The following is a 25,483-nucleotide window of genomic DNA, read 5'->3' as shown; positions in this document are numbered from 1 at the left end:
CGACAAATCACTCATTTCCAGTCGTCCACTGCGCTCTTTACACTAGGGCTAATGACAAAATATCGATCTATCGATTTTTTCCCAAGAGTATAAACATATATCGGGCGGTATCTTTTCCTATAATATATCGATATCAAAATGGCAATGTCGAGTGCCGATATTTTATATTATATTTTTTTCGCTATTTGAAGCTGTTCTTTAAAGATAATTTTACATTCACTGTGTGAAGATGCTTCATCATGTCCAACATTTCTCTTTGACTGTGTGCAGCAAGTATATGTGGCACAAAAAAAGAAGTCCGATTCCACTGGTGAGTGTCGGTGTGAATGGAGTAACAAGATGTGAAGAAATAGCGCACCAGTCTCGTTAATAAACAATTTTTAACGCAACTAGAGTGTTATTTCTTCACATCGGCATTCTTCAAAGATAGTAGCTGAAAATGATGAACAAAAATTTAAATGACGAGACTTGTCTTTGGGGCGGGCGGAGACGAGTAAGGGGAAATGCTGACGTAATCAGCGCTCGGCGCTCCTTACAGGAACTGCAACGTTTAACTTCACCCCGCGATTTCGATACTATAGATGCTAGGTCGGTGACGTTGTAAAAAAAGAAACAAAATTGAGAAACTGGGAAGTAGATACGAAGTGTTCCAGACTAATTCGATATGTGACACACCGAAGACGGACCCATCAGTCAACTTTTGTTGTGCCACTTACATGCATTACGATTAGTAACAAAGCGGTTATCGCCAAGCGTGAACGTGCATCGGTTTCCTTTCAATTCTTTCTCTAAGAGGGGTAGGTAGGCTGCTAGCTTGTTGATGTACAGAATATATAATAATAAATCAATACTTAAATATAAAGCTCTAAACCCGTCTGTATATTTACAATATGCAGTGATTATTTTTACAGGCCGGCACGTGGATAATTTTGTGTCGATATATCGATGTATCTTTGCTTTTATCGATATGCTGTGAGCCTATTATAGTATTTTTAAATATCGATATACCGCATTACGATTTTTTGTAAATATCAACAGTCCTAGTTTACACCATGACACGTGTTTCCTACCAATGGCTTATGAGGAGCTGTTCGACCATTGTGTCCGATTATTTTTAACTCCCTACGCACAGGTATTGTGGTAGTTTGACTGCCGGTAGCGCTTTCAAACGCACTAGTGATTTCTTCCACTGATTCCGTGCTATTTTGTCAACCAACCTCCGCAATGCTCTACTGTCGTTGTCCGTCAATACATGAGTAATGTGCTGCGAATACATAGAAAGAAAGATCCTTCATCATTTAGCTACAATATAGCACTTCAGCAACTGGAAGCAGTTAATTCCATAAATTATGTGGGAGTACGCATTAGGAGTGATTTAAAATGGAATGATCATACAAAATTAATCGTCGGTAAAGCAGATGCCAGACTGAGATTCATTGGAAGAATCCTAAGGAAATGCAATCCGAAAACAAAGGAAGTAGGTTACAGTACACTTGTTCGCCCACTGCTTGAATACTGCTCACCAGTGTGGGGTCTGTACCAGATAGGGTTGATAGAAGAGAGAAAGAAAATCCAACGGAGAGAAGCGCGCTTCGTTACAGGATCATTTAGTAATAGCGAAAGCGTTACGGAGAGCATAGATAAACTCCAGTGGAAGACTCTGCAGGAGAGACGCTCAGTAGCTCGGTACGGGCTTTTGTTGAAGTTTCGAGAACACACCTGCACCGAGGAGTCATGCAGTATATTGCTCCCTCCTACGTATATCTCGCGAAGAGGCCATGAGGATAAAATCAGAGAGATTAGAGCCCACACAGAGGCATACCGACAATCTTTCTTTCCACGGACAATACGAGACTGGAACAGAAGGGAGAACCGATGGAGGAACTCAAAGTACTCTCCGCCACACACTGTTGGGTGGCTTGCGGAGCATGGATGTAGATGTAGAGACGTAGATGAGGTCGGCCTGGTCCTGATATACACTACTGGCCATTAAAATTGTTACACCACAAAGATGACGTGCTACAGACGCGAAATTTAACCGACAGGAAGAAGATGCTGTGATATGCAAATGATTAACATTTCAGAGCATTCACACAAGGCTGGCGCCGGTGACGACACCTACAACGTGCTGACATGAGGAAAGTTTCCAACCGATTTCTCATACACAAACAGCAGTTGATCGCCGTTCCCTGGTGAAACGTTGTTGTGATGCCTCGTGTAAGGAGGAGAAATGAGTACCATCACGTTTCCGACTTTGATAAAGGTCGGATTGTAGCCTATCGTGATTGCGGTTTATCGTATCGCGACATTGTTGCTCGCGTTGGTCGAGATCCAATGACTGTTGGCAGAATATGGAATCGGTGGGTTCAGGAGGGTAATACGGAACGCCATTCTGGATCCCAATGGCCTCGTAACACTAGCAGTCGAGATGATAGGCATCTTATCAGCATGACTGTAACGGATCGTGCAGCCATGTCTCGATCCCTGAGTGAACAGATTGGGGCGTTTGCAAGACAACAAATAGCTGCACGAACAGTTTGACGACGTTTGCAAAAGCATGGACTATCAGCTTGGAGACCATGGCTGCTGTTACCCTTGATGCTGCATCACAGACAGGAGCGCCTGCGATGGTGTACTCAATGACGAACCTGAGTGCACGAATGGCAAAATGTCATTTTTTCGGATGAATCCAGGTTCTGTTTACAGCATCATGATGGTGGCGTCCGTGTTTGGCGACATCGCGGTGAACGCACATTGGAAGCGTGTATTCGTCATCGCCATACTGGCGTATCACCCGGCGTGATCGTATGGAGTGCCATTGGTTACACGTCACGGTCACCTCTTGTTCGCATTGATGGCACTTTGAACAGTGGACGTTACATTTAAGATGTGTTACGACCCGTGGCTCTACCCTTCATTCGATCCCTGCGAAACCCTACATTTCAGCAGGATAATGCACGACCACATGTTGCTGGTCCTGTATGGCCCTATCTGGATACAGAAAATGTTCGACTGCTGCCCTGGCCAGCACATTCTCCAGATATCTCACCAATTGAAAACGTCTGGTCAATGGTGGCCGAGCAACTGGCTTTACACAAAACTCCAGTCCTTACTCTTGATGAACTGAGGTATCGTGTTGAAGCTGCATGGGCAGCTGTACCTGTACACACCATCCAAGCTCTGTTTGACTCAATGCCCAGGCATATCAAGGCCGTTATTACGGATAGACGTGTTTGTTCTAGGTACTGATTTCTCAGGATCTATGCACCCAAATTGTGTGAAAATGTAATCACATGTCAGTTCTAGTATAATATATTTGTCCAATGAATACCCGTTTGTCATCTGCATTTCTTCTTGGTGTAGCAATTTTAGTGGCCAGTAGTGTAGCTGTGACCGTCCCTTCGCGTTTCCACTTCATAGTCACACTACCAACGGTCTACTTGGGCAGCTTTAGAAGGGCTGAAATGTTCGCGAGGAATCAGATTACTCACGTGACGTACAACTTATAGTCCACGTTCGAGTTCTCCTGGCAGATGGAAGTTTTGGAAATTTGTGGTAAGTACCTATGGGACGAAACTACTGAGGCCATCGGTCCCTACGCTTACACACTAATTAATCTAGCTTAAACAACTTACACTAAGGACAACACACACACCCATGGCCGAGGGAGGACTCGAATCCCTGTTGGGGGCATTGTGCTGTTACTTCTTCTGCACTGACTGTACAGTATTCCCCGCCTCCTCTTCTACTGGCGAGTGTCCAGCTTTCATCACATCTAGTGGCCAATTCCACATAACATAGCGCTGTCTAGAAGTCGTAATCAGATAGTGTATGTTGAGCTGTATGATTTCATCTAAAAGACGGCCACGTTGATAACATTGCGCATTAATTTACTTTCTATCTTTCACTGGCGGACAAAAAAATTTCTACGCAACCGTGGTCGTACTCGCCCCAGCAGAAGGACGAACTGGAGCTGACAGAGATCGGGCACATGCAGTAATGGGGTCAGCGTCACTGGAGTTACCTGAAATATGGCCACTGGGATGGAGGCGAGCTCGCCGATGCCTGAGAGGACGAGCTCCCTGAGCGATTTGGGGAGTATCGATTCCAGCTCCAGGTGTGACACATTCAGCACCCTGAGCTTCTGGAGTCCAGCTGCCTTCTCCAGTGTGTGCGCCCCAAGTTTCACGACAGAGCAGTTCTCGATCGTGATCATATACGCACCCGACAGGAAACCCGTATCGTTAGACACCACATCGATCTCCTGAAAAAACAAATGTACAATGATATCAGCCTAGATGTATGTGGTGAAATGTATTGGTAACTTGTATGTGAATACAAGAGGCATTAAAAGCACATAAACGAATTAAATGGATGCTACATTGTGTTTCAGAAAACTACATCCGATTTCACAAGAGTACAGTGAAGCAGGGAAATAGTGCGCACTTAAGCAAAACTTATTATTTTCACACATTCATAATAAGTAACCCAAAACAACCAGCATTTGATGTTTCTGTAGCTTATTTTTACTGTACTAAAACAATTTAAATGTAAAACATAGTACAATGAAGTTCAATTGCAAGTATCACAAAAACGAGATTGTGCATGATCCTCCACCTCATGCCGCCGGAGTGGCCGAGCGGTTCTAGGCGCTACATTCTGGAACCGCGAGACCGCTACGGTCGCAGGTTCGAATCCTGCCTCGGGCATGGATGCGTGTGATGTCCTTAGGTTAGTTAGGTTCAAGTAGTTCTAAGTTCTAGGGGACTGATGACCTCAGAAGTTGAGTCCCATAGTGCTCAGAGCCTTTACCTCATAGGATAGTTATCTGCAGTGCTTGAGAAGGGAAGTTTACACGATGTTAAATGAATAGTTTACTTTTTTACTTTGTTGATATTATTATTACAGTTGTTTTCTTATTAGAGCCGTTATAATTATAATAATAATAATTATTATTATTATTATTATTATTACAGGCGTACTGGTCTAAACTAGCCAATAACGTAATTTGGAAATGTGTGGCAAGGTCTTATGGGACCAAACCGCTGAGGTCAGCGCTCCCTAAGCTTACACACTACTTAATCTCACTTAAACTAACTTACGCTAAGGACGACACACACACCCATACCCGCGGGAGGACTCGAATCTCCGACGGGGAGAGCGGCGCGGACCGTGACAAGACGCCTCAGACCACGCGGCAATAACGTAATACATAATTAAATAAAGGTAATCTTGTATAAAGTATTTGGTATCCTAGGTGGATGTTTAAAGTAGTTTTGTCAGTCAGGAATTAAACCGAGGCTATGGATTCAGGCATGAAGAAACTAACGAAAATAGTGTAATAAGATAAACAGCCTTCGTTCTGAAGCATCTCACCTAAACTGAAATCACCGAATTGACAATGCCCTTATTACTGCGTTTATCATGAACAGACCAGAATAATATTTGTTTATTTATTTACGATGAGATGAAAGTCACTTAATTTCTGATACAAGGTACCGTGGTGTACGTGAACTGAGGAGCAGATGGCTTACACACAACCACGGAACTTGTCTGAACAGAACCAATCTAATGGGTGCACGAAGCAGTGATATCTTGCAGATGTAACGCATACAAGCATCCATGGTTATTTATAACCATCTGGTGTTCTCACAACTCGACTCGTGTTCCATTACACAGCAACAGTGAAGGCTCCGCTGTGATTACACACGTTAACGTTTTACTTGCTGTGGAAATACTTTCCTAAACTTTTTGTTACCGTAATTGAGGGGCTGAGAACCATAGGGGTCTAAAGCAAATCATCATCGATTTCGAGATTGTAGCACATATGCAAGCTCCCGACGTCTATTGATTTTATGGTGAACCAGCTTTTCGGTATCTGTAGTCACGCACTGGTATATGAACTTTCACGAAAAGTTGTCTCCCCGATTTCTCGGATATTCATGTCCATAACGGCCCAAAGCACAAAGCCTAAAGCATAATTTTGTTTCTGTGCATTACTCAATTGTTGTCTAAAGTTGACGACATAATTTGCCGGCAACTGTGGCCGACAGGTTCTAGGAGCTTCAGTCCGGAACTGCGCTGCTGCTACGGTCGCAGGTTCGAATCCTGCCTCGGGCATGGATTTGTGTAATGTCCTTAGGTTAGTTAGGTTTAATTAATTCTAAGTCTAGGGGACTGATGACCTCAGATAGTGCTTAGATAGTGCTTAGAGCCATTTGAACCATTTGTGAACATAATTTAGTACGCCGGCCGGTGTGGCCGTGCGGTTCTACGCGCTACAGTCTGGAACCGCGGGACCGCTACGGTCGCAGGTTCGAATCCTGCCTCGGGCATGGATGTGTGTGATGTCCTTAGGTTAGTTAGGTTTAAGTAGCTCTAAGTTCTAGGGGACTGATGACCTCAGATGATAAGTCCCATAATGCTCAGAGCCATTTGAACCATTTAATTTAGTACGTTTTAGTAATACTTCATAATCAGGGATGTATCGTAAATGTTACCTGAACCTCAAGCCACAGAATGTGCTTAATGGCAATGATGATAACAGTAAGTGTGATGTCCTTAGGTTAGTTAGGTTTAAGTAGTTCTAAGTTCTAGGGGACTGATGACCTCAGAAGTTGAGTCCCATAGTGCTCAGAGCCTTTACCTCATAGGATAGTTATCTGCAGTGCTTGAGAAGGGAAGTTTACACGATGTTAAATGAATAGTTTACTTTTTTACTTTGTTGATATTATTATTACAGTTGTTTTCTTATTAGAGCCGTTATAATTATAATAATAATAATTATTATTATTATTACAGGCGTACTGGTCTAAACTAGCCAATAACGTAATTTGGAAGTGTTCTAGGAGCTTCAGTCCGGAACTGCGCTGCTGCTACGGTCGCAGGTTCGAATCCTGCCTCGGGCATGGATGTGTGTGATGTCCTTAGGTTAGTTAGGTTTAAGTAGCTCTAAGTTCTAGGGGACTGATGACCTCAGATGTTAAGTCCCATAGTGCTCAGAGCCATTTGAACCATTTAATTTAGTACGTTTTAGTAATACTTCATAATCAGGGATGTATCGTAAATGTTACCTGAACCTCAAGCCACAGAATGTGCTTAATGGCAATGATGATAACAGTAAGTGTGGTGCATTTAGTATCTATTTATCAGTAATTTTTGAGAATATTTCACGTAGCGAATGTTCTAATGTCACAGTAATTATGAACTTTATAACAGTCAAAAGACACTATTGTCACTAATATGGAAATTTTATGAATTAACATTAACAATAAATATAATCTTAATTATTCATTCATATTTCATAACAAAGTGGTTAAATTATTTTTCATATTAAGTATAGGATGTTGAGACTTGGTTAAAAAACAGTTTCGACCTATGAGACTGGTCGTTTCTCTATAAATCTGATTTTCACAAACGTCTGTTTTTCTCAAAACTTTGTTTCTGTTTTGTGGGCCTGCATGGTTCTCAGTGCCTCAATTTAATAATCGAGTACGCTAAAGGATATAATAAACTAATAGTGACATTCCAATCAATGGTGCTTAATGAATCCCACTTAACAGATCATCATACGATCGCAATTAAGAAACAACCAAAAATCGACAAGGACGAGCCTAATTATCAACAAAGTGCTCAAACTGTGACCAGAACATCAAGAGGCCGTCAAGCTACTTAGATGACTGTCCTAGGAGCGCGGACAGACGTCCTGTTGCAGACAGGGTATTCCAGGGGATGCAAGCAGTCAAAAGTACCGGTAACTTAGGTACGCAAATAACCGTTCTCTACTGTTTACGCTGCGATAAATGGCTGTACACGTTCCACGGTGTATGTTTCGAGTGGACGCCTTGGTGCTAGACGGCAACCATTGATGTGACGTGACAGAAAGCGTTGTTCATGTGATTCGGCAACTCGTTTCCACTTTTCCATGATGCAATAGCGATTGCCCACAGCAGGCGTAGCAACTGAGGATGTCGTTGCGTCAACAATCACACGCGCACAGCTCGTCATTTGCGAAACTCCATTTGCGAAACGTAAAATGCACCACAGATAACAAACTATTGTGCTTTATGAAAGGGAAAGACGTTAATTTCTCACAGTTTTGAAAAGTGGTGGACACACAACGCCTTGTCACCAATTAGTAGCTGCATTGTCGTTAGTTCAATTTCAATAAATGGCAATGGCGATAGCACATAAACAATAGAAGAACCGTTCTATTTCCCTGACATTCATGCCCGGTCACTGTACTTTCAAAATCAGCCCTTTGTCAAATATTTTCCAATCATAAAGTTCCCATCTGAAGTGACAATTGCCTGGGGTTGAACAATTATATCGAACGAGGTGGCGCAGTGGTTAGCACTATGGACTCACGTAGCTCAAACCCGCGTCCGGGCATCCTCATTTTGGTTCTCCGCGATTTCCCTAATTCGCTCCAGACAAATATCGGGATGGTTCCTTTGGAAGGGCACGGTCGATTTCCTTCTCCATTCCTGAAACAATCCGAACTTGTGCTCCGTCTCTAACGACCTCGATGTCGACAGGACATTAACCCTAATCTCCCTTTTTTTTCTTTCGAACAATTATCTATTGGTTTTCAGGAGTAGCCACCTTAGTCTCACGCTATTCAAGTAGGCCTCCGAGCCCGAAAAAAGTTTTGAGAACGCTATATTTCCCCCTATACATGGTGGTCCATTGATAGCGACCGAGCCAAATATATCACGAAATAAGCATCAAACGAAAAAAACTACAAAGAACGAAACTCGTCTAGCTTGAAGGGGGAAACCAGATGGCGCTATGGTTGGTTCGCTAGATGGCGCTGCCATAGGTCAAAATGGCACTGTAATAGTCACAAACATATGGCTCACAATTTAGACGAACAGTTGGTAACAGGTAGGTTTTTTAAATTAAAATACAGAACGTAGGTACGTTTGAACATTTTATTTCGGTTGTTCCAATATGATACAGGTACCTTTGTGAACTTATCATTTTTGAGAACGCATGCTGTCACTGCGTGATTACCTGTAAATACGACATTAATGCAATAAATGCTCAAAATGATGCCCGTCAACCTCAATGCATTTGGCAATACGTGTAACGACATTCCTCTCAACAGCGAGTAATTCGCCTTCCGTAATGTACGCACAACGGGAAGTGTCCCGCTGGTTTTGATGAGTGAGTTTCAGAGTGTTAAAATATGTGATGTAAATGGCCTTAGCTTTTGGTTGCATTGATTTAGAAGCTTAAATTTTTTTACACTGCCAAGGCACCGTAGCCGTCACTATATCAGATGGATTTCAGCTTGATACCTCTATCCGTTCCTGAGAAAGTGAGTCTTAACAGTCAGACAGACAGCCAGAAAGACAGACGGACATAAAAGCGATCCCGTAAGGGTGCCGACTGTGGTATGAAAGTCGCAAAAAAAAATGCTCAGCATGTAGCTCCAATAGTCTTGCAGACACATGATTATTCTCAACAATGGCAAGAACCTCCGTTAAATTTGCGCATTTCGCACATTAAATATGGAGGAGCTAGGGTTGCAGTGAATAGAAGATGACCCAGAAACAAGTATTCGAAGAATCACACCTGCTCTAGCGGTAAATAACCATGTATTATAGTCAGTTCTGCATATGCCATTACTTAAATCATGCAAGCCGGTGTGGCCGAGCGGTTCTAGGCGCTTCAGTCTGGAACCGCGTGACCACTACGGTCGCAGGTTCGAATCCTGCCTCGGCATGGATGTGTGTGCTGTCCTTTGGTTAGTTAGGTTTAAGTAGTTGTAAATTCCAGGGGACTGATGACCTAAGATGTTAAGTCCCATAGTTCTCAGTGCCATTTGAATTTGAACTTAATTCATATCACTAACAGCATGTGCAAATTGTCATGCCACAAAACTGCCGTGCCAGATTTCAGTCCTGCCAGTGGATTCTAAGACGTAGAGCTCCAGACGCACAGTTCACATCTTGCAGTTTTTTGATGACGCGTGAGTGGGAAAGTACGAGGGGCGTTCAGTAAGTAATGCAACAATTTTTTCCCAGCCAATTTCGGTGGAAAAAACTGCAGTATTTGTTGTGAGACATCGTGAAATGTTTCCGCTCCAGTTCCTATACTTTCATGAAATTTCGATAGGTAGCGGCGCTATACATGGCCTTCAAAATGTCGTCTGCCACGGCGGTGCGTTCCAAGTAGTGACCTGTCATTGAATTTCTTTCGGCCGAAAATCAGAACATCGCAGACATTCATAGGAGCTTACACAATGTCTACGGAAACCCGGCCGTGAACAAAATCACGCTGAGTCGTTGGGCGAGGCGTCTGCCAACATCACAATAACGTCGCGCAAACCTATCTGATCTCCCACGTGCCCGCAGCGCTGCAATGTTGGAACTTGCGGACATTCACATTCAAGGTGACCGACGGATCAAATCAAACACCTCGCTGGAGAACTGGACGTCTCCGTTGGTAGAGCTGACACACACATACGCCAGCTGGGATACTGAAAGATGTATGCCGTCTGGGTTCCTCGCTGTCTAAAAGAAGACCATAAAGAGCAAGGAGACCATCATGCGGAATACTCCACAACAACGCAAGGCCTCACACAGGTCTGCGAATCCGAGAGGACCTCACAAAATTTCATTGCACTGTTCTTCCTCATCCACCCTGCAACCTGGATCTCGCTCCTTCCGACTTCCATCTGTATGGCCCTATGAAGGATACACTCCGCGGGAAGCAGTACGTGGATAATGGGGAGAATGGCTCTGACGTTGACCAGTAGAGTAGTACGAGGTGCATTCAAGTTCTAAGGCCTCCGATTTTTTTTCTAATTAACTACTCACCCGAAATCGACGAAACTGGTGTTACTTCTCGACATAATCGCCCTGCAGACGTACACATTTTTCACAACGCTGACGCCATGATTCCATGGCAGCGGCGAAGGCTTCTTTAGGAGTCTGTTTTGACCACTCGAAAATCACTGAGGAAATAGCAGCACGGCTGGTGAACGTGCGGCCACGGAGAGTTTCTTTCAATGTTGGAAAAAGCCAAAAGTCACTAGGAGCCAGGTCAGGTGAGTAGGGAGCATGAGGAATCACTTCAAAGTTGTTATCACGAAGAAACTGTTGCGGAACGTTAGCTCGATGTGCGGGTGCGTTGTCTTGGTGAAACAGCACATGCGCAGCCCTTCCCGGACGTTTTTTCTGCAGTTCAGGAAGGAATTTGTTCTTCAAAACATTTTCGTAGGATGCACCTGTTACTGTAGTGCCCTTTGGAACGCAGTGGGTAAGGATTACGGCCTCGCTGTCCCAGAACATGGACACCATCATTTTTTCAGCACTGGCGGTTACCCGAAATTTTTTTGGTGGCGGTGAATCTGTGTGCTTCCATTGAGCTGACTGGCGCTTTGTTTCTGGATTGAAAAATGGCATCCACGTCTCATCCATTGTCACAACCGACGTAAAGAAAGCCCCATTCATGCTGTCATTGCGCGTCAACATTGCTTGGCAACGTGCCACACGGGCAGCCATGTGGTCGTCCGTCAGCATTCGTGGCACCCACCTGGATGACACTTTTCGCATTTTCAGGTCGTCATGCAGGATTGTGTGCACAGAACCCACAGAAATGCCAACTCTGGAGGCGATCTGTTCAACAGTCATTCGGCGATCCCCCAAAACAATTCTCTCTACTTTCTCGATCATGTCGTCAGACCGGCTTGTGCGAGCCCGAGGTTGTTTCGGTTTGTTGCCACATGATGTTCTGCCTTCATTAAACTGTCGCACCCACGATCGCACTTTCGGCACATCCATAACTCCATCACCACATGTCTCCTTCAACTGTCAATGAATTTCAATTGGTTTCACACCACGCAAATTCAGAAAACGAGTGATTGCACGCTGTTCAAGTAAGGAAAACGTCGCCATTTTAAGTATTTAAAACAGTTCTCATTCTCGCAGCTGGCGGTAAAATTCCATCTCCCGTACGGTGCTGCCATCTCTGGGACATATTGACAATGAACGCGGACTCATTTTAAAACAATGCGCATGTTTCTATCTCTTTCCAGTCCGGAGAAAAAAAATCGGAGGCCTTAGAACTTGAGTGCACCTCGTACCATGCGGCCGTACAGTCTCTCCAACTAAGGTTTCGCAATGAACGTGAATTATGTTGAAAAATCTGCTTCTGTAGCCAGAGGAGTGGAGAATAATACCGCATATTAGAATCCTGGACAAAGAACTTGCTTTCAGAAAAAATGTGTTGCATTACTTATTGAACGCCCCTCGCAATTTATCACAGTAACCCCGTGTGGACAGATCCAGACCATCGAACGATCAAAAACCAAGGCACCATAATGTATGACCAGAAATTATTAGTGAGAGATCCATATGGCTATAGAGTTACAAGACAAATTAGCAGGTTATGTTAAACAACAATTTCTGTGCGAAAAATTACCCGCAACATTTGAGAACGTTCCTATTGCAAAGAAAGCACCAATGAGATTGATGCACGACAGAGTACCACCTTGTTTTCTGCCCCTCCTACGACACTGCCTAACACAGACGTTTAATAAGCCTTGGATTGGACGACTAGGTCCAGTATCATGGTAGCTCCATTCTCCTGTTTAAGTGCTTGATTTCATAGGGCAGTATTTTTCTAGTCTTGACCCATACTCCTTTCTTTTTTCAAACTCTCTGTTTTTACTTAGTATACATCCACCTCACCAGAGTGGAATAATTAACTGGCAAATAAACTGAAGCAGATGATATGATTGGCTGGGAGACCACGAGGGACAGGTTCAGTTACCTCGTTGGAAAAAATGTTCCTATCAGAATGAGATTTTCACTCTGCAGCGGAGTGTGCGCTGATATGAAACTTCCTCACAGATTAAAACTGTGTGCCGGACCGAGACTCGAACTCGGGACCTTTGCCTTTCGCGAGCAAGTGCTCTACGACCAAGGTCCCGAGTTCGAGTCTCGGTCCGGCACACAGTTTTAATCTGCCATGAAGTTTCAATTTTCTTCTCCTTCACGCCACTGGAATCACTGATTTGCGAAGTATAAGATTAGTATGTTAAGTGTATTTGATATATGTAGATGACTGTAATGTGTGTGGGTGGTGTGGTGTGGTGTGCTGTCCTCTTTGCTTTGTATGACGATGAGAGGGTAAACTCGGTGCTGTCACATACTCCTCATTCACCTGCTCCTCTCGAATAGCACCAAGGGGTCCGCCGACCTCAACGTCTCCATCCAACAGATGGATCACGATCAGCCGTGGAACATGTCCTCACTCCATACACTGCGGAGAAGTCTGGAACTCTATCGAAGACATTGATGCAAAATCTGGTGACCGAGAACCTTATGCCACCTCCCCTCCTCCCCTTTAAAGAAAAACTGCCAACAGCGCGCTACACACCCGGTCGTCACCCATTAGAGTACCGAGTACCGGTAATGCCCGGCGTAGCTTAGCTTTGATGTTCTGATGGGAACCGCTGTATACACGAGGCAAAGCCGTTGGCAATTAATTGCCGAGATAACGACGTACAGTAAGATGCTAATGCTCGAGCGATCAAGAAATCAAGGTAACACGTTCGCTTTAGTATCAATTTGTGGCTGATGTATCACTGTCGCTTCCCCTCACAGCTTTCTCCTATTCCGATTCCCGCGAATGGTGTACCTGAAGAACAACCGTTGGAGAGCGTCAGTACGACCTCTTATCTTTCTGAATTTATCTGCATGGTCTTTCCTTGACTGGCATACTGCCGGAAAAAGCACTGCAACACCCTTAAGGACTAGGTCGCTTTATTGACAAGTGACGTGATAGGCAGTTCAACGTTGTAGGAGTATATGACAACAAATACAGACCAAATGAAACACTCGAGTCACAGTAAATGATACCCAAACAGTCACGTCAATAAACACATTTGTGACAACACAGGCGCGTTTTCTCGCATGCAAATGTCCATAAAGGAGGTGAACGGCATCCTGCGATTGATGATCCCACGCTTTTGCGCTTTTTGTTGCAATTCGGCAATGGCTTTTGCAGGTCCTCGAGAGCGAGAAAGCTCTGCATCGTCATGTAGTACACTTGTTCAGCTGGCGACAGATCTGGTGACTTTACTCGCCAGGGCAGTTGCTTTACACCACGAAAAGCACGTTACATGCAGCAACTCTATGTGGATGTGCACTGTCGTACTGAAAGAGCATATAAAAAAATGGTTCAAATGGCTCTAAGCACTATGGGACTTCACATCTGAGGTCATCAGTCCCCTAGACTTAGAACTACTTAAACCTAACTAACCTAAGGACATCACACACATCCATGCCCGAGGCAGGATTTGAACCTGCGACCGTAGCAGCAGCGCGGTTCCGGACTGAAGCGCCTAGAATCGCTCGGCCACAAAAAAAAAAAAAAAACACAACACCCTCCTGTCGAAGAAATGGCAATAGCACGAGGATAACACTCTGTTCAACGTAGCGGGCACTGGTCATTGTACCCTGCCAAAACACCTATTGTAGCCGTGAGTTCTTGCTGATGGCCGCTTCACCATCAAGCCTGGGATGGGACTTGCGTGTCGTGCGCGAATGCACTCTGGAATAGACATCTCATCAGGTCTACGCCGTACGCGTGTACGTCCATCACTCGGATACAAACACAACCTACTGTCATCACTGAAGACAACCGAGCGTCATTCCACTTTTCAGTCATTTCTTTCAAGACACCATCGTAGCCATGTCTGGCGTTGTCGTGGTGTCAGTGGTGGCCTGGCCAGAGACATACATGATCTTACTACTGGTGCAAGCAGACGGTTCTTAACGGTCTCTGATGAGAGAGTAGTTGCAGCAGACAACCGGAGCTCTTTCCTGGATGACGTTCGGTCGGCCTCCGCTGCCCGCACAATGCGTCGATCTACAAGGGCGTCTGTACTGCGTGGACGTCCAGAACCTGGTCTACATATGTGTGTATATTGCGCAGACCACTGTCAAAAGCACCGACTCACCACGCCCACTACGTGCCCAACATGTGCAGGAATCCGTCGATACGCCCATCCACCTTCCCACAGGCCAACAGTGTGACTCCATTCAAATGGCTGAAGTTGTTCAACATGACTTGATTCTCTGGTGGGGCATGGTTGTATCCTAGAATGAAAACTGTAAACACTAAATTCACGCACAGTCACAGCCTGCAGAGTCCAAACAGAGCGCACATAGACAGGCCTACTGAGCACCTTCTGATCGTCGATGACGGTGACAAATGATTCACCAGTACTTTGATCCCTCAGTATTATAGACGCCCTCCGACGATCTGCTGTCGTCGACTTCCCTGATGTAAGATATTGATGTTGTTATCTACTGTATATGCCCGACTTCTCTTTATATTTACACATCAGATGGAGCAGCCACAAACATCTTCACTCTAACGGCGATTAAATATCGGGTTCTGATAATAATAATTAATGTTGACTTTTTGCGCAGTAGATCACCCCTCACCTGTTGCTGCATTACCGAAGGGAAGCTAGTTAATAACGTCTTTGGCTGTTAGTTTATCATTTCAACTTCCTATTTCCGACGTTACTTTTTATCTGCACTGCTTCTGGTTTTGTAGTATTTCTGTACGATTGGAAATGAAACATTAAATGGCTTTTAAGTCACAACGCTTCGTAATATTTCATAATCGAACCTTCCGTTATCCGGAGATACAGTTTGCAGCTTTCCTATTATTATCGTTGACTAATATACACGCTGTTGTCGAAATCACTTTAGTTTTTTATTAACAACATTTAATAATAATTAAATGACCATCAATGATTGTGTTTTTTATATAGAGAAAAGGATGGTTGATCCTACAATTACTCTCAGCAATGACGGCAACCAAAATGTCCGTGATTTTTATAGTTCGTCACTCAAAGATATTATAGCAAGGACTATGGTCCATGACTATACTTCGATAGAGTCATTCAGACTTCGTACGTTTTTACTTACACAAGGCTAAGTGTCCAATTCCGTTCTTATGTTCAGTTTAACGTCCCTTCGTATAGTCTACAGATCCTACTATCGGTTTTTCGGCATGTAATAGAGTTTAATACTGAGCGATACTTCCTCTCGCGCACACAATTCCTCAAATATTTTTAGTTCGTGACCGTACCGCAAAGATCTACCTAGGCCTCAGTATAAGTTTCACGTAAGGCTGTTCCATATAAATTAACTGTAGTCACTTTCCTTAGAGTCTGACAGAAGTGCCCTGATCCCTTCCGTAACATATCAACGGAAATGCCAGCTAATCGCACGCCGCAGCTACCGTAGACTTATTCAGAGCGCAGGAAACCTGTGCATGGTTTATGTAGTAGAATTTAGAAACAAAAGTAGTCGCATTGATCCCTCCTGGATTTCCCTGAGGTGCTACTTTGCTGCAGGCGTTATTCTGATGAAAGAGTATATATCAATAATTTTAATTAAAACTTTTTCAATGCTACTAATTATTTACGAAATTATCGATCACCACTTCCCTATATGAGAATAAGACTGATAATATTGTTCCCAATTAAAAGAGCGGTTATAGTATACACACGTTATACCCTGGCGCCACTGAACACAGTCCTTGGGGATTGCATTCTGTGCCCTACAGTGTATATAGGAGAAAGTATGCTCTCGCAATTTTAACAGTGCGGCGTCTGCTACTTGGACGCTAGATATGTTTCCGGTACATCCGACCAACACGCGAGTGTTACCGAAATACTACGTGAACACAAGTGCGAATTCCTGAAGGGAAGTAGTCGTTCTTTCCACGAAACACTGTTGAGGAAGTTTAGAGAACCGTCATTTCCGACAGACCGCAGAATGATTCTACTGCCACCAACACACATTCGTGTACAGACCGCGAAGACGAGATAGGAGAAATCAGGACTCGTACGGAAGCACATAGACAGATATTTTCCCTCACTCCATTTGCGAGCGGAACAGGAAAGCGAACCACCAGCAGTTGTATAAGGGACACTCCACCATCCACCGTGTTCTGGTTTGCGAAGAATGTATGTGGATGTAGTTTGACGAGTGCCTCCGTGTTCTTCTCATTTAAACAAACCGGCTACGAAACCAGCTATCCTTTTTCGGATTTTATCTATTTCTTCTGTCAAACTTCCTTGTTAAGAGTCCCAGGCTAAGGACCAATACTTAGACATCGGTCGGATGTGTGTTTTGAAAGCTAGCTCCCCCTCCATGGCCTACCGTTCCTGAGGAGCCTTCTAATGCACCTCGGTCTGCCACCCGCCCTTCTTGTGATTAGTTTTATGTGAGTTCCACTTCATGCTGTTGTTGTTGTGGTCTTCAGTCCAGAGACTGGTTTGATGCAGCTCTCCATGCTACCCTATCCTGTGCAAGCTTCTTCATCTCCCAGTACCTACTGCACCCTACGTCCTTCTGATCTGTTTAGTGTATTCATCTTTTGGTCTCCCTCTACGAATTTTACCCCCCCACGCTGCCCTCCAATACTAAATTGGTGATCCCTTGATGCCTTAGAATATCCTCTAACAACCGACCCCTTCTTCTAGTCAAGTTGTGCCACAAATTTCTCTTCTCCCCAATTCTATTCAATACCTCCTCATTAGTTGTGTAATCTACCCACCTAACCTTCAGCATTCTTCTATAGCACTACATTTCGAAAGCTTCTATTCTCTTCTTGTCTAAACTATTTATCGTTCACGTTTCACTTCCATACATGGCTACACTCCATACAAATACTTTCAGAAACGGCTTCCCGACACTTAAATCTATACTCGAGGTTAACAAATTTCTCTTCTTCAGAAACGCTTTCCTTGCCATTTTATATCCTCTGTACTTCGACCATCATCAGTTATTTTGCTCCCCAAATAGCAAAACTCATTTACTACTTTAAGTGTCTCATTTAGTAATCTAATTCCCTCAGCATCACCCGATTTAATTCGACTACATTCGATTATCCTCGTTTTACTTTTGTTGATGTTCGTCTTATATCCTCCTTTCAAGATATTGTCCATTCCGTTCAGCTGCTCTTCCAGGTCCTTTCCACTTCATATCGCTCCATAAGCATACTACCAGATATTTAATGGATGGCAGCTTCCGCTAATTTTTTGTCAATCGTGTAATCAAACAATAACATGTCTTTCCACCAGTTTACGCGCAATACATTACACTTCTTTATGTTTGTGCGTCAAACTGACAGACGTTGCGCCGAGCGTCGATTCTCGACAGGTATTCCTGCGTTTCGCTACAGTTTTCTAGCGTTGCGTTTACTCTGTATAGCACTTCACTAGTCGCAAAGAGCGTCACGGAGCTTCCGATGTTGCCACTACTTCATATACACTGTGTAAACGGTAACCGTTTACAACATACCACACTAGTGTAAAGTCAAGACGAATCGTTTGGTCCATCAGTCTGGGGATGAACCTCAAATTGGCCTATCAATAGAGCCGTTAAACTACTGTAGGCTGCGGTAGATATTGTAAGTAAGCGTAGACTATGGAGGTTTTCCTTGTAGCTTTGGTCAGTTAAGATTCCAACACAATGACATGTACGTTACGTGTATAGCATACCTATCGGGTACTCCTTCATTTCGATCGCTTTGTTTGCAGATCAGTGTCTTACTAGATCCCCCTAGAAATCGGAAGCAGTGAATCGTCTAGAAACTGAGTGAGGAAATAAGAGGGGCGTATTGTCAATACTGCAAGGCATTTTCTTCCTAAAAACAGGTTGGTTATATTCAGGATTCCAATACACCACTCTTTTGGCTACAAAACCCTATTTTTCAACATAATCTCCGTTCATGGAACGGCCTTACGCCGCCTTACTGGGAGGGCCTCTATGCCCTCATGGTACAACTCTACTGGTCGACGGGATGGGGATTTTCTCTGCCCAGGGACTGAGTGTTAGTGTTGTCCTCGTCATTTCATTACCATCATCATTCGTGACAGTGGCTAAATTGGACTGTGTAAAAAAAATGGATTGTGTAAAAATTGGGGATTTGTACGCGTGCTGGTGAGCGCGCAGTTGAGTGCCCCACAAACCAATCATCTACTGGTAGATGTCAGAGCCAACGTCTGGCTGCATCAATAACCTCCCCATCATCCACGTACTGCTTCATTGGGCCAAACAGATGGAAGTCAGAAGGCCCGAGATCCGGATTGAAGGGTGAATGGGGAAGACCAATCAAATGAAGTTTTGTGAGCTCCTCTCGGGTGTGCAGACTTGTGTGAGGCCTTGCGTTGTCATGGCGAAGAAGTAGTTTGTTTGCATTTTTGTGGCAACGAACACGCAGAATTCGCTTCTCTAATTTCCTGAGGGTAGCACATACGCTTCGGAGCTGACTGTTTCGCCATGAGGGAGGACAACACAGGTTGTATGGTGCCGTTCCATGTACTGCCTTTTTGTTTCCGGCTCAAAGTGAAGAGCCAATGGTCCATCGCCTGTGACAACGTTCGACAAAAAATTGTCACGATCAGCCTCCTTCGTTGCTGTTTATGGTCTTCATCTAGGTGGCGAGGAAACCAGTGGGCATACACCTCTGATCACCCCACCTGGTGGACGAGTGTGTCAGCATTACCAACAGATACGTCCAATTGAGCAGTGACGTGTCTGATTGTGTTCTATCACCTCGAATGAGAGTGTCCACGCGTTCCAGGAGTCACAGTTGTGTGTGGCTGCGGGCACGCGGGAGATCGGACAGGCTTACGCGACCTTGTTGCGATGATGACAAACGCCTCGTCCAACGACTCACCGTGTTTTTGTTTACTGCCATGTCCATGTAGACATTCTCAAGCGTCTATGAATATCTGTGATGCTCTGGTTTTCGGCAAAAGACACTCATTGAAAGCTCTCTGCTTGGAACGTACCAAGCCGGCCTCTGTGTCCGAGCGGTTCTAGGCACTTGAGTCTGGAGTCGCATTGCTGCTACGGTCGCAGGTTCGAATCCTGCCTCGGGCATGGATGTGTGTGTTGTCCTTAGGTTAGTTAGGTTTAAGTAGTTCTAAGTCTAGGGGACTGATGACCTCAGATATTATGTCCCATAGTGCTTAAAGCCAATTGAACGCACCTCCGTTACAGACGTCATTTTGCAGGCTACGCACAACACGCCACAAATTGGAACTTCACGAATCTATAGGGGCTGAAGCGGGAATCTTCCACTATATCCTACAACATGGTCTGAGTTTTTTCAACCGAAATTTGGTGAGATAAAAAAGTGTTGCACTACTTATTGAACACTCCTCGTAACTTGTACTTTCGTATAAGGGTAATGAAAGAAAAGAGACTTTCATAAACGTCATTCCAAAACCAAACATGTTAATAATTCTGCCTAAACTTAGTTCTTACACGCACAATACCCTCTTAGCTAGAAGGCCACAGAAAAAAACGGCCCAGTTCTTAACTTTATGCTGTTAAAATTTTAGCGAGAAAAAGAAATGAACTTCAGACAGTTAACACCGGCAACCCAGTGCTGTAAAGAAGGTGAGAGGATATTCCAAATCTCGCATGGAGAGCACGCGCTATAGCTTAAGTGGTTTTTGTAGGCTAGTTTGATGCCGTTTCCCGACTTGATAGACCTCAAGGGTCTTGTTTTCAAATTGTTCGTCTTGACTTCCTCTACACCATTGTGGTACTTTTAAGCAGGTATAAACAGTTGTCGATTACACCCTCTGTATTGTAACAAGCGACTGTCACACAAGACTCCGCCGTCGTTCACACGAAGGTACTTCTACGTCTGAAGATTTCTCTCTGCTTAGAATGGCACTTTGTGTTCTATTCGATAGAAACTATTCAGTTCAGCTACAAAGTTGATCTCATATAGTGTATGACCAATATTAAATTGTGCTGAAAACTGTTGCCGCCACTTCGTGACAATACAATCTGTTTAATCCATTGTTTTGACCATCTGATGAGACAAACTATAGTATGGATGTTTTCACCAAGATGGAGCAACAGCGTCTATCGTTCCTGACGATTTCAATGAGGAGGGCGAAGAAATCTCCATAACTACAATATCGCCATACTTCTCTCAATGTGATATATAACTGTTCAGCAAGTTGAAAGATTAAATGTAATGTAATGATCTCTACACGCTGGAAGAGCTACAGCGGAACACTGAAAATCATATTGTGGCCGCCTCTCAGGTGAAGACGTTAAGTGCGTTCCACAGTTTCATAAATCGCACAGAGCGTTGTATCGATACCAATGGTAGCCTTTTCTAGAATCGCCTGTGAAGTCCTTCTGTTCATTAATTAAGGTAACTTACCCTGTGTGAGACTTATTCTTAACGGAGAGAAAGTTTCAGACGTGAAAAGTAACTTCTGACGTACCCCAAAGGGAATGTCGTAGGACCAGATATATTCATCGACTTGAGTTTCATTGGAATAATTGTCAGCACGTGTATTCCACTGACGAAGGAGGAAACTTACAAAAGCTTTGTTCGACTGATACTTGAATCGTCAGTCTGCGACATGTGCCAGCAACATTTGATAGAGGAAATAGAGAAAGCCCAAAGAGTAGCATATTTCGTCACAACTGTATTTAGTAACACGAAAGCGTTATGGAGACGCTCCTCCAACTTGTAAGAAGAGAGGTGGACGTCACCGTTAAAATTGCGAGAGCGTACGTTAGCAGAAGAGTCAATCAATATGTTGTTTATTCCTACGTACATCTCGTGGAAGGGCCATGAAGGTGAAATTAGAGTGTTTCGAGCTTACACGGATTCTTACTAACAATCGTTCTTCCCGCTCACTATCCGCTGTTGGACAGGAAACAGGGATAGTGAGAGAGGTAAACTAAACAACCTCCGCCACACACCATAAGGGGGTTTGTGGAGTAAAGATCTAGATGCAGATGTTATACAAACGTTTTATGAGCCAGTTTTATTTGGGCTGTTCTGTAGCTCCAGCCTCAGAACTCTCATGCCAATTTCTGATACCTGCTCAGTGCTCCTAATCGTTGTGTTGACTGTTCTCCGTCAGTGCTCCAAGTTTGTGTGGTGATTCTACGTCAAGTCTTTAGAGGTACTGATTTTTTCACTATCCGCGCGTACTTGGAGACTTTTTCTTTGGTCATCAGTCTACTAACTGGTTTGATGCGGCCCGCCACGAATTCCTTTCCTGTGCTAACCTCTTCATCTCAGAGTAGCACTTGCAACCTACGTCCTCAATTATTTGCTTGACGTATTCCAGTCTCCGTCTTCCTCTACAGTTTTTGCCCTCTCCAGCTCCCTCTAGTACCATGGAAGTCATTCCCTCATGTCTTAGCAGATGTTCCATCATCCTGTCCCTTCTCTTATCAGTGTTTTCCACATATTCCTTTCCTCTCCGATTCTGCGTAGAACCTCCTCATTCCTTACCTTATCAGACCACCTAATTTTCAACGTTCGTCTATAGCACCACATCTGAAATGCTTCGATTCTCTTCTGTTCCGGTTTTCCCACAGTCCATGTTTCACTACCATACAATGCTGTACTCCAGACGTACATCCTCAGAAATTTCTTCCTCAAATTAAGGCCGGTATTTGATATTAGTAGACTTCTCTTGGCCAGAAATGCCTTTTTGCCATAGCGAGTCTGCTTTTGATGTCCTCCTTGCTCCGTCCGTCATTGGTTATTTTACTGCCTAGGTAGCAGAATTCCTTAACTTCATTGACTTCGTGACCATCAATCCTGATGTTAAGTTTCTCGCTGTTCTCATTTCTACTACTTCTCATTACCTTCGTCTTTCTCCGATTTACTCTCAAACCATACTGTGTACTCATTAGATTGTTCATTCCGTTCAGCAGATCATTTAATTCTTCTTCACTTTCACACAGGATACAATGTCATCAGCGAATCGTATCATTGATATCCTTTCACCTTATATTTTAATTCCACTCCTGAACCTTTCTTTTATTTCCATCATTGCTTCCTCGATGTACAGATTGAAGAGTAGGGGCGAAAGGCTACAGCCTTGTCTTACACCCTTCTTAATACGAGCACTTCGTTCTTGATCGTCCACTCTTATTATTCCCTCTTGGTTGTTGTACATATTGTATATGACCCGTCTCTCCCTATAGCTTACCCCTACTTTTTTCAGAATCTCGAACAGCTTGCACCATTTTATATTGTCGAACGCTTGGAGACTACCGTAGTGCTTTTCGGATGCCCCATCTCGCAGATACCGCAGGGAAGTGAGACCATCTTGCCCAACACGGAAGTCTGTCTCTGTTCCTTCCTGCCTTAACGATAAATCCCCGTGCTAGTGTCACGTCACAACTGTGTTTCAGAATTCCGTTAATGCGCAACTCACTGACCTTCTGATCTGCAGTGGAAGCCAGGCATCCTGGTGTCGTAATCACACGGCGCATTCGCAAATTTACGCTTACGTTTCGACGCGGTTGCGTAGGAACGCTGAAGTTGAATACTATTAACCCTAGTTCAAATTAGTCTTGAGATGTTGTATTTTCACACCGCCACATTCGTCACATAAAACACTGATTTGAGTAACGAAAGAGGCCAAGAGCCATTTATTTGTCATAGTATAATATTTAACTACGCATTGTAATGATGTATTTTGACGATTTACGCGGAGAAATGAATCCAGCGCCACTGACGTGCCCGAGAAACTATAGACTAACTCAACGCGCGTGTAAAAACATCGATATTAAAGTCAGACTCTGAAGACATTTGAATATTAAAAAAAAAGAAGAAGAAGCAAGCGTGCAACCTATCGTCCACTGCCGGACTATATCACTCTTTTTTTATCTCCTGCATAATACGGACGCACCATTACATAGGCGCCATTATAAGATTTGTAATTTGTTAAGACCTACAGAGATATACTGTCGTTTTGTTGCATGTGGGACTAGTATGTGTAAAAAATACAGAGTGATTAATGAATGGACATTTCTGCGTGATTTCTAAACTTTTCAAATCACTCAGGCTAAGGTCATTGTTATTGACGTAAGTGTAAACATGTTATATGTATGTTAAATCCAAGCTCTTAATTATAATGTCAATTACTCTAAATTTGAGTTTGCTCTGGTAGACGGACAACCTTAATCATTTACTTTCTATGCGCCAAGTTTTCTTCACAGAGCCAATCCGTGTCCGATGTGTCATTGTGTGGACAGAACAGTCGAGGCCGACGTTAACATACTATTTTTATTCCCTCCCCCCCCCCTCCCACCGTTGTAATATTCTTCAAACTTAGTTTTTAAATGGCCCTTAGGTACATTTTCAGTGCGAGTGACGTCCTGGAATTTCTTTGCACACTTCACTTCTCAAGTCGTACATCGCTCGCACAAAGCCTCGCTGTTCCACAATAGTACGCGTCACTTTCTAAACGGGAAAGGGAGCCACGCTAGTATATGTTGATTCCCCATCTCAATCTGATGCTTGATAATAATAATAATAATAATAATAATAATATTTCTTTACATCAGAGTGTCTAACATCTCCCAAGCACATGTTCCTCTGCTTAGTTACACACAGAAACGTGCAAGGAGTACACATTATTTAACAAAACCATAGGTGACAAAATTAATGTTGGGGCAGGCGGCATGGCAGGGAGAACCAATTGGGTCGTCCCATAGGAAACGGTTTCAAAAGGGACATCTCCCATGGAGATGCCTAAAATCAATGAAATTAACAACGTTCGAAGAAAATAGCATGAAACATCTCTAACAAACAATACAGGAAAACGATATCATTCCAGTGATAGGGGGCAAATCTCGAATCCAGTTTTCAAGGCTCAATTTTCGAGAGAAAAGAAAGAAACACTGGTGTTTATCGCCCGGTGACAACGATGTCATCAGAGCCAGAGTAGGCGCGAATAGATGGAAAGAATACATTAAAGGCGACTACGAGAGGGGAAGACCTGTCTGATAACGCATTAGAAGAAATTGGAGTCGATGTGAAAGACATAGGGGATCTAGTACTAAAGACATCGTTTAAAAGAGCTCTGGAAGACTTGAGATCAAATAAGGAAGAAGGGATAAATAACATTCCATCGGAATTTTTGAAATGATTGGAGGAAGAGGCAACCAAAAAACTATCTAAGTTTGTGTGTAGAATATATGAGACTGGCGACGTATCATCAGATTTTAGGAAAAATGTCGACACAATTCCGAAGATAGAAAGAGCAGGTAAGTGAGACAACTATCGCACAATCAGCGTAACAGCTCTTGCATTCAAGCTGCTGACAGGTATAATGTACAGAGAAATGGAAAAGAACATTGAGGATTTGTTAGGTGGCAATGAGTTCGGCTTTATGAAAGGTAAAGGCACCAGAGAGGCAGTTCTGACATTGTGGTTGATAATGGAACCAAGCATGAAGAAAAACCAAGACACGTTCATATGATCTGCGACCTGGAAAATCGGTTAGACAATGTGTGGTGCAAGATGTTTGAAATTCTGAGAAAAATAGGAGTAAGCAATATAGAAAGACGGATGATATGCAACATGTAAAAGAACCAAGAGAGAACAATAAGAATGAAAGACCTAGAACAAAATGCTCGGAGTAAAAAGG

General features: G+C 43.6%; 1 protein-coding gene across 1 annotated transcript in view; it reads right to left on the bottom strand.

Annotated features, from left to right (window-relative positions):
- LOC124712250 overlaps positions 1–25,483 on the bottom strand; it is a 72,896-nt gene that overhangs the window by 11,692 nt on the left and 35,721 nt on the right. The window contains exon 2 of the mRNA XM_047242545.1: positions 4,025–4,264. Within this exon, the coding sequence (XP_047098501.1) occupies positions 4,025–4,264 (240 nt within the window). The remainder of the gene's footprint in view (positions 1–4,024; positions 4,265–25,483) is intronic.

The sequence above is a fragment of the Schistocerca piceifrons genome, chromosome 8 (assembly GCF_021461385.2).
Source record: "Schistocerca piceifrons isolate TAMUIC-IGC-003096 chromosome 8, iqSchPice1.1, whole genome shotgun sequence".
Taxonomy (NCBI): domain Eukaryota; kingdom Metazoa; phylum Arthropoda; class Insecta; order Orthoptera; family Acrididae; genus Schistocerca; species Schistocerca piceifrons.
Note: the sequence above shows the minus strand (reverse complement) of the source record. Positions and strands in the feature narration are given on the sequence as shown.